The sequence below is a fragment of the Pseudophryne corroboree genome, chromosome 10, assembly GCF_028390025.1.
Source record: "Pseudophryne corroboree isolate aPseCor3 chromosome 10, aPseCor3.hap2, whole genome shotgun sequence".
Classification (NCBI taxonomy): domain Eukaryota; kingdom Metazoa; phylum Chordata; class Amphibia; order Anura; family Myobatrachidae; genus Pseudophryne; species Pseudophryne corroboree.
This window is the reverse complement of record NC_086453.1, coordinates 264,067,792-264,078,281: the sequence shown is the minus strand read 5'-3', so window position 1 is coordinate 264,078,281 and position 10,490 is coordinate 264,067,792. Positions and strand designations below refer to the sequence as shown.

Genomic DNA, 10,490 nt, shown 5'->3' with positions numbered 1-10,490 from the left:
AAACCAGACGGTTCGGTTAGACCCATATTGAATTAAAATCCCTGAACATATACCTGAAAAGGTTCAGGTTCAAGATGGAATCGCTAAGAGCGGTCATTGCAAGCCTGAAATGATTCAGGACATAAGGGATGCATACCTTCGTGTCCCCATTTATCCACCTCATCAGGCGTACCTCAGAATTGCGGTACGGGATTGTCATTACCAATTTCACCAAGGTAATGGCGGATATGATGGTGCTCCTGCGGAAGCAAGGTGTCACTATTATCACATACTTGAAAGATCTCCTTATAAAAGCGAGATCAAGAGAGCAGTTGCTGGACAGCGTATCACCTTCTCTGGAAGTGAAACGGCAACACGACTGGATTCTATATATTCCGAAGTTGCAGTTGGTTCCTACAGCTCATCTGCCTCGCCTAGGCATGATCCTAGACACAGACCAGAAGAGGGTTTATCTCCTGATAGAGAGAGCTCAGGAGCTCATGACACTGGTCAGGAATCTATTGAAAACCAAAACAGGTGTCAGTGCATCACTGCACTCGAGTCCTGGGAAGGATGATGGCATCATACGAGGCCATCCCCTTCGGCTGGTTCCATGCAAGGACAATGGAACTTACTGGACAAGTGGTCCGGATCACATCTTCAGATGCATCGGTTACTCACCCTATCCCCCAGGGCCAGGGTGTCTCTCCTGTGGCGGCTGCGGAGTGCTCACCTTCTCGAGGGCTGCAGATTCGGCATTCAGGACTCGGTCCTGGTGACCACGGATGCAAGCCTCCGAGGGTGGGGGGCAGTTACACAGGGAAGAAAATTCCAAGGTTTGTGGTCAAGCCAACAGACTTGCCTTCACATCAATATCCTGGAACTGAGGGCCATATACAACGCCCTAAGTCAAGCGGAGTTCCTGCTTCGCGACCAACCGGTTCTGATCCAGTCAGACCGCAGGGGCTCATGTAAACCGCCAGGGCGGCACAAGGAGCAGGGTGGCGAGGGTAGAAGCCACCAGAATTCTTCGCTGGGCGGAGAATCATGTAAGCGCACTGTCAGCAGTGTTCATTCCGGGAGTGGACACGACCTCCACCCGGGAAAGTGGTGACTTCATCAAGAAGTCTTCACGCAGTTTTGCAAATTGATGGAAACTGCCTCAGGTGGACTACATGGCGTCCCACCTCAATAAAAAGATAAAAAAGGTTTTACGCTGGGTCAAGGGACTCTCAGGCGATAGCTGTGGTCGCACTAGTAACACCGTGGGTGTTCCAGTCGGTCTATATATTCCCTCCTCTTCCTCTCAGACCCAAGGGCTGAGAATTGTAATAAACGGAGGAGTGTGAACAATATTCTTTGCTCCGGATTGGCCAAGAAGGACTCGGTACCCGGAACTGCAAGAAATGCTCTCAGAGGACCCATGGCCTCTGCCTCTCAGTCAGGACATGTTGCAACAGGGACCCTGTCTGATCCAAGACTTACCGCGGCTGCGTTGGACGGCATGGCGGTTGAACGCCGGATCCTAGCGGAAAAGGGCATTCCGGATGCAGTTATTCCTACGCTGATAAAGGCTAGGAAAGACGTGACAGCAAGACTTTTTCACTTTATATGGCGAAAATATGTTGCTTGGTGTGTGGCCGGGAAGGCCCTACAGAGGAATTCCAGGGGGGTCGATTCCTGCACTTCCTACAGTCAGGAGTGACTATGGGCCAAAAATTAGGATCCATAAAGGCCAAGATTTCGGCCCTATCCCTTTTTTCTCTCAAAAAGAACTGGCTTCACTGCCTGAAGTTCGGACGTTGTTACAGGGGTGCTGCATATTCAGCCCCTTTTGTGCCTCCAGTGGCACCTTGGGATCTTAACGTGTGTTGGATTCCTAAAATCCCACTGGTTTGAGCCACTTAAGACCGTGGAGCTAAAATATCTCACGTGGAAAGTGGTCATGCTTTTGGCCTTAGCTTGGACTAGGCGTGTGTCAGAATTGGCGGCTTTGTCATGTAAAAGCCCATATCTGATCTTCCATATGGAAAGGGCAGAATGGAGGACTCGTCCCCAATTTCTCCCTAAGGTGGTATCATCGTTTCATTTGAACCAACCTATTGTGGTGCCTGCGGCTACTAGGGACTTGGAGGATTCCAAGTTGCTGGACGTAGTCCGGGCCCTGAAACTTTATGTTTCCAGGACGGCTAGAGTCAAAAAAACTGACTCACTATTTAACCTGCATGCACCCAACAAGCTGGGTGCTCCTGCTTCAAAGCAGACTATTGCTCGCTGGATCTGTAGCACGATTCAGCTTGCACATTCTGTGGCTGGACTGCCGCATCCTAAATCAGTAAAAGCCCATTCCACGAGGAAGGTGGGCTCTTCTTGGGTGGATGCCCGAGGGGTCTCGGCTTTACAACTTTGCCGAGCTGCTACTTGGTCGGGTTCAAACACTTTTGTAAAATTCTACAAGTTTGATACCCTGGCTGAGGAGGACCTTGAGTTGCTCATTCGGTGCTGCAGAGTCATCCGCACTCTCCCGCCCGTTTGGGAGCTTTGGTATAATCCCCATGGTCCTTACGGAGTACCCAGCCTCCACTAGGACGTCAGAGAAAATAAGAATTTACTCACCGGTAATTCTATTTCTTGTAGTCCGTAGTGGATGCTGGGAGCCCGTCCCAAGTGCGGACTCTCTGCAATACATGTATATAGTTATTGCTTAACTAAAGGGTTATTGTATGAGCCATCTGTTGAGAGAGGCTCAGTTATTGTTTATACTGTTAACTGGGTATACTTATCACGAGTTGTACGGTGTGATTGGTGTGGCTGGTATGAGTCTTACCCTGGATTCCAAATCCTTTCCTAGTAATGTCAGCTCTTCCGGGCACAGTTTCCCTAACTGAGGTCTGGAGGAGGGGCATAGAGGGAGGAGCCAGTGCACACCAGATATAGTACCTAATCTTTCTTTTAAGAGTGCCCAGTCTCCTGCAGAGCCCGTCTATACCCCATGGTCCTTACGGAGTACCCAGCATCCACTACGGACTATGAGAAAATAAGAATTTACTTACCGATAATTCTATTTCTCATAGTCCGTAGTGGATGCTGGGGACTCCGTCAGGACCATGGGGAATAGCGGCTCCGCAGGAGACAGGGCACAAAAAGTAAGCTTTTAGGATCACATGGTGTGTACTGGCTCCTCCCCCTATGACCCTCCTCCAAGCCTCAGTTAGGTACTGTGCCCGGACGAGCGTACACAATAAGGAAGGATCTTGAATCCCGGGTAAGACTCATACCAGCCACACCAATCACACCGTACAACTTGTGATTTGAACCCAGTTAACAGTATGATAACAACGAAGAAGCCTCTGAAAAGATGGCTCACAACAATAATAACCCGATTTTTGTAACAATAACTATGTACAAGTATTGCAGACAATCCGCACTTGGGATGGGCGCCCAGCATCCACTACGGACTATGAGAAATAGAATTATCGGCAAGTAAATTCTTATTTTCACTAACGTCCTAGTGGATGCTGGGGACTCCGTCAGGACCATGGGGATTATACCAAAGCTCCCAAACGGGCGGGAGAGTGCGGATGACTCTGCAGCACCGAATGAGAGAACTCCAGGTCCTCCTTAGCCAGAGTATCAAATTTGTAAAATTTTACAAACGTGTTCTCCCCTGACCACGTAGCTGCTCGGCAAAGTTGTAATGCCGAGACCCCTCGGGCAGCCGCCCAAGATGAGCCCACCTTCCTTGTGGAGTGGGCATTTACAGATTTAGGCTGTGGCAGGCCTGCCACAGAATGTGCAAGTTGGATTGTGCTACAGATCCAACGAGCAATCGTCTGCTTAGACGCAGGAGCACCCATCTTGTTGGGTGCATACAGGATAAACAGCGAGTCAGATTTTCTGACTCCAGCCGTCCTTGAAATATATATTTTCAATGCTCTGACAACGTCCAGCAACTTGGAGTCCTCCAAGTCGCTAGTAGCCGCAGGCACCACAATAGGCTGGTTCAAGTGAAAAGCCGAAACCACCTTAGGCAGAAACTGAGGACGCGTCCGCAGTTCTGCCCTGTCCGAATGGAAAATCAGATATGGGCTTTTGTACGATAAAGCCGCCAACTCTGATACTCTCCTGGCTGAAGCCAGGGCCAGTAGCATGGTTACTTTCCATGTAAGATACTTCAAATCTACCGATTTGAGCGGCTCAAACCAATGGGATTTGAGAAAATCCAAAACTACGTTGAGATCCCACGGTGCCACTGGAGGCACAATCGGGGGCTGTATATGTAGTACACCTTTGACAAAGGTTTGTACTTCAGGCACTGAAGCCAATTCTTTCTGGAAGAAAATCGATAAGGCCGAAATTTGAACCTTAATAGACCCCAATTTGAGGCCCATAGACAATCCTGCCTGCAGGAAATGTAGGAATCGACCCAATTGAAATTCCTCCGTTGGGGCCTTCTTGGCCTCACACCACGCAACATATTTTCTCCAAATGCGGTGATAATGTTGTGCGGTCACTTCCTTCCTGGCTTTAATCAAGGTAGGAATAACTTCCTCTGGAATGCCCTTTTCTTTTAGAATCCGGCGTTCAACCGCCATGCCGTCAAACGCAGTCGCGGTAAGTCTTGGAACATACAAGGTCCCTGCTGAAGCAGATCCCTTCTTAACGGTAGAGGCCACGGCTCTTCCGTGAGCATCTCTTGAAGTTCCGGGTACCAAGTCCTTCTCGGCCAATCCGGAGCCACGAGTATTGTTCTTACTCCCCGTAGCCGTATAATTCTCAGTACCTTTGGTATGAGAGGCAGAGGAGGAAACACATACACGGACTGGAACACCCACGGTGTTACCAGAGCGTCCACAGCTATTGCCTGAGGGTCTCTTGACCTGGCGCAATATCTGTCCAGTTTCTTGTTGAGGCGGGACGCCATCATGTCCACCTTTGGTTTTTCCCAACGGTTCACAATCATGTGGAAGACTTCTGGATGAAGTCCCCACTCTCCCGGGTGGAGGTCGTGTCTGCTGAGGAAGTCTGCTTCCCAGTTGTCCACTCCCGGAATGAACACTGCTGACAGTGCTATGATATGATTTTCCGCCCAGCGAAGAATCCTTGCAGCTTCTGTCATTGCTCTTCTGCTTCTCGTGCCGCCCTGTCTGTTTACGTGGGCGACTGCCGTGATGTTGTCCGACTGGATCAACACCGGCTGACCCTGAAGCAGCGGTTTTGCCAGGCTTAGAGCATTGTAAATCGCTCTTAGCTCCAGTATATTTATGTGAAGAGACGTCTCCAGGTTTGACCACACGCCCTGGAAGTTTCTTCCCTGTGTGACTGCTCCCCAGCCTCGTAGGCTGGCATCCGTAGTCACCAGGACCCAGTCCTGTATGCCGAATCTGCGGCCCTCTAACAGATGGGCACTCTGCAACCACCACAGAAGAGACACCCTTGTTCTTGGTGACAGTGTTATCCGCTGATGCATGTGCAGATGCGATCCGGACCATTTGTCCAGCAGATCCCACTGAAATATTCGTGCGTGGAATCTGCCGAATGGAATTGCTTCGTAAGAAGCCACCATCTTTCCCAGGACTCTTGTGCATTGATGTACTGACACATTTCCTGGTTTTAGGAGGTTCCTGACAAGTTCGGATAACTCCCTTGCTTTCTCCTCCGGGAGAAACACCTTTTTCTGAACAGTGTCCAGAATCATTCCCAGGAACAGCAGACGTGTCGTCGGGGTCAATTGAGATTTTGGAAGATTCAGAATCCACCCGTGTTGTTGAAGCACTACTTGGGTTAGTGCTACTCCGACTTCCAGCTGTTCTCTGGACCTTGCCCTTATCAGGAGATCGTCCAAGTAAGGGATAATTAATACGCCTTTTCTTCGTAGAAGAACCATCATTTCGGCCATTACCTTGGTAAAGACCCGAGGTGCCGTGGACAAACCAAACGGCAGCGTTTGAAACTGATAATGACAGTTTTGTATCACGAACCTGAGATACCCTTGGTGTGAAGGGTAAATTGGGACATGCAGATAAGCATCTTTTATGTCCAGGGACACCATGAAGTCCCCTTCTTCCAGATTCGCTATCACTGCTCTGAGTGACTCCATCTTGAACTTGAATTTCTGTATGTACAGGTTCAAGGATTTCAGATTTAGAATAGGTCTTACCGAACCGTCCGGCTTCGGTACCACAAATAGTGTGGAATAATACCCCTTTCCCTGTTGTAGGAGGGGTACCTTGACTATCACCTGCTGAGAATACAGCTTGTGAATGGCTTCCAATACCGTCGCCCTTTCTGAGGGAGACGTTGGTAAAGCAGACTTTAGGAACCGGCGAGGGGGAGACTTTTCGAATTCCAACTTGTAAACCTGAGATACTACCTGCAGGATCCAAGGGTCCACCTGTGAGCGCGCCCACTGTGTGCTGAAAATCTTTAGTCGACCCCCCACCGCCCCTGAGTCCGCTTGCACAGCCCCAGCGTCGTGCTGAGGGCTTTGTAGAAGCCGGGGAGGGCTTCTGTTCGTGGGAAGTAGTTGCTTGCTGCACCCTCTTACCCCTTCCTTTGCCTCTGGGCAAATATGACTGTCCTTTTGCCCGCTTGTTCTTATAGGAACGAAAGGACTGCGGCTGAAAAGACGGTGTCTTTTTCTGTTGGGAGGTGACCTGAGGTAAAAAAGTGGATTTTCCGGCTGTTGCCGTGGCCACCAGATCCGATAGACCGACCCCAAATAATTCCTCTCCTTTATACGGCAATACTTCCATATGCCGTTTGGAATCCGCATCACCTGACCACTGTCGCGTCCATAAACTTCTTCTGGCAGATATGGACATCGCACTTACTCTCGATGCCAGAGTGCAAATATCCCTCTGAGCATCTCGCATATAAAGAAAAGCATCCTTTAATTGCTCTATAGTCAATAAAATACTGTCCCTATCCAGGGTATCAATATTTTCAGTCAGGGAATCCGACCACACCACCCCAGCACTGCACATCCAGGCTGAGGCTATTGCTGGTCGCAGTATAACACCAGTATGTGTGTATATACTCTTCAGGGTAGTTTCCAGCCTCCTATCAGCTGGATCCTTGAGGGCGGCCGTATCAGGAGACGGTAACGCCACTTGTTTTGATAAGCGTGTGAGCGCCTTATCCACCCTAGGGGGTGTTTCCCAGCACGCCCTAACCTCTGGTGGGAAAGGGTATAATGCCAATAACTTCTTTGAAATTAGCAGTTTTCTATCGGGGTTAACCCACGCTTCATCACACACGTCATTCAATTCCTCTGATTCTGGAAAAGCTACAGGTAGTTTTTTCACACCCCACATAATACCCCCCTTTGAGGTACCTGCAGTATCAGAGATATGCAAAGCCTCCTTCATTGCCGTGATCATATAACGTGTGGCCCTATTGGAAAATACGTTTCTTTCTTCACCGTCGACACTAGATTCATCTGTGTCGGTACCTGTGTCGACTGACTGAGGTAAGGGACGTTTTACAGCCCCTGACGGTGCCTGAGACGCCTGGACAGGTACTAACTGGTTTTCCGGCCGTCTCATGTCGTCAACTGACTTTTGCAGCGTGCTAACATTTTCACGTAATTCCATAATTAAAGCCATCCACTCCGGTGTCGACTCCCTAGGGGGTGACATCACCATTACCGGCAATTGCTCCGCCTCCACACCAACATCGTCCTCATACATGTCGACACACACGTACCGACACACAGCAGACACACAGGGAATGCTCTTATCGAAGACAGGACCCCACTAGCCCTTTGGGGAGACAGAGGGAGAGTTTGCCAGCACACACCAAAGCGCTATAAAAATGTATATAAACAACCCTAAAAGGTGTTGTTTCTGTTATATGCGCTTAATATATAAAAATATCGCCAAAATATGCCCCCCTTCTCTGTTTTACCCTGCTTCTGTAGTGCAGTGCAGGGGAGAGTCCTGGGAGCCTTCCTCACAGCGGAGCTGAGCAGGAAAATGGCGCTGTGTGCTGAGGAGAATAGGCCCCGCCCCCTAAAACGGCGGGCTCTTCTCCCGGAGTTTGCGATATATGGCAGGGGTTAAATACATCCATATAGCCTCAAGGGCTATATGTGATGTATTTTAGCCATAGAAAAAGGTATTATACATTGCTGCCCAGGGCGCCCCCCCCAGCGCCCTGCACCCTCAGTGACCGCTGGTGTGAAGTGTGCCGACAACAATGGCGCACAGCTGCAGTGCTGTGCGCTACCTTATGAAGACTGAAAGTCTTCTGCCGCCTGTTTCCGGACCTCTGGACCTCTTCAACTTCGGCATCTGCAAGGGGGGTCGGCGGCACGGCTCCGGGACCGGACTCCATGGCTGGGCCTGTGTTCGATCCCTCTGGAGCTAATGGTGTCCAGTAGCCTAAGAAGCAAATCCATCCTGCACGCAGGTGAGTTCACTTCTCTCCCCTAAGTCCCTCGTAGCAGTGAGCCTGTTGCCAGCAGGACTCACTGAAAATAAGAAACCTAAAAAACTTTTTCTAAGCAGCTCTTTATGAGAGCCACCTAGATTGCACCCTGCTCGGACGGGCACAAAAACCTAACTGAGGCTTGGAGGAGGGTCATAGGGGGAGGAGCCAGTACACACCATGTGATCCTAAAAGCTTACTTTTTGTGCCCTGTCTCCTGCGGAGCCGCTATTCCCCATGGTCCTGACGGAGTCCCCAGCATCCACTAGGACGTTAGAGAAATAGAATTACCGGTGAGTAAATTCTTATTTTTGTGTTTCCTGTGACCCCATCCTTTCAAACACCTGAAAGGTGCTGCCGGATTGACTGAGCAGCTGTCACTGTGTTTGAAGTTCTGCTGTCTGCAAGATTATACTCTTTGATTATATCTTTGGCTATATCATTTGTCAGCTACTGCCCTGTTCCTGTACACTTAGTTACGTCTGGTGTGTTAGTTTAGAGTCCTGTCACGTACCTTGGAGTGATAAGCCTTTGCTACCTGGAGTGGAAGACCTACGGGCATCTGGTGCCAGAAGTGAGAAGAGCCTGATGGGAAAGGAGGCTTCTCTAGGTATAGACCTTACAAAGCTGTTCTAAAAGTCTCATCACCTCTCTACTGGTATTGTCTAACATTCTTATTCTCCACGCCGCCTCTGCTTTTCTTGGATAGTTACAATATAATTGCTGCCATGGATATTGAAGAATAAAACCGTGGGACTTACTCACTGATAATTACTTTTCTTCTAAATAGTCCGCGGCATTCGACGTTTCCCACTTGTTGTTTCTGAGATTTAGGATTTTTGAGACAGCATAGAAAGTCACTGGGGGGTAGCTGTATCAAAGCTTGAAGAGAGATAAAGAGGTGTATTTATTAAGCCTTGAAGAGAGATAAAGTACCAACAAACAAGCTCCTAAATGTCCTCTTTCAAACACAGCCTGTAACATGGCAGTTAGTAGCTGATTGGCTGGTACTTTATCTCTCTCCACATTATCACTTTCCAAGGCTTAGTACATAGACCCTACAGTACCAACCACTCAGCTTGTATCTGTCATTTAACAGAATTTCTCTCTCCAAGGTTTGATACTTCTCCCCCTGACGGAAAGGAGGAGCTCTATGTATACACCCTCTAGAGCAGGCATTCCCAACCACAGTCCTCAAGGCACACCAACAGTGCAGGTTTTAGTGATATCCAGGCTCCAGCACAGGTGACTTAATTAGTAGCTCAGTTATTTTGATTTAACCATCTGTGCTGCATACTGGATATCACTAAAACCTGCACTGTTGGTGTGCCTTGAGGACTGTGGTTGGGAATGCCTGCTCTAGAGGCATATTGAAAAACTATCTATCTATCTATCTATCTATCTATCTATCTATCTATCTATCTATCTATCTATCTATCAGCTTTACCCATTTTCTGCTGGTGACTAGAGGAAAGTAAATTGTCTATCAGTATAAGCCATAGCAATTTCCAGTAGTCATTTGACCGAGGTGGTAACATCAAGCAAGAGCGGACACTCTGAGAAACATTAGTTTCATTTAGATGAGATTTATCATCCTTACAATATACAAGCTTGGTTTATTTTCTTCAGAGAATATAATTTGATCATAGACTTTTAACTAACGGTAAACTTGCATTGTGAGAGCTGCCATATTTGGAACAGAACTTGCTCAATACTGTTTGTCCATTTAATAAATATTGCCCCCCACCCCAGCTATCATCTATTGTTCAAGAACAACACTGTCATTATTCACATGGCTATGGGCATAGAGATCTGAGCAGAAAGACCAGGTCATTGCTTGTGTGCTGTGGATAGGTCCGGTGGTGGGATTATAACACAAACATGGTGACGGTCAAAGTCTTATTTGCTTTGTTGTATTTTGCGGTGACTGTTTCCTCATTGACCACCTCGGGTAGATCTAAGTGCAGTTTGTACCTTCCAGGGACCTCCAGCATCAAATCTTTCTGAAAAACAAATAGATGTTTATTAATTATGCTGAAGGTTTCCTATGACAAACATCATAATACCTTACTGTGTTATCA

At 48.3% G+C, this 10,490-nt stretch overlaps 1 protein-coding gene across 2 annotated transcripts in view; it reads right to left on the bottom strand.

Moving 5' to 3' along the window:
* Positions 1-9,964: 9,964 nt before the first annotated feature.
* PIH1D2 (PIH1 domain containing 2) overlaps positions 9,965-10,490 on the bottom strand; it is a 98,966-nt gene continuing 98,440 nt past the window's right edge. For both annotated transcript variants that reach the window (XM_063943231.1, XM_063943232.1), the window contains exon 6: positions 9,965-10,412. In XM_063943231.1, coding sequence (XP_063799301.1) covers positions 10,278-10,412 — 135 coding nt within the window. In that variant the 3' untranslated portion in view covers positions 9,965-10,277. The remainder of the gene's footprint in view (positions 10,413-10,490) is intronic.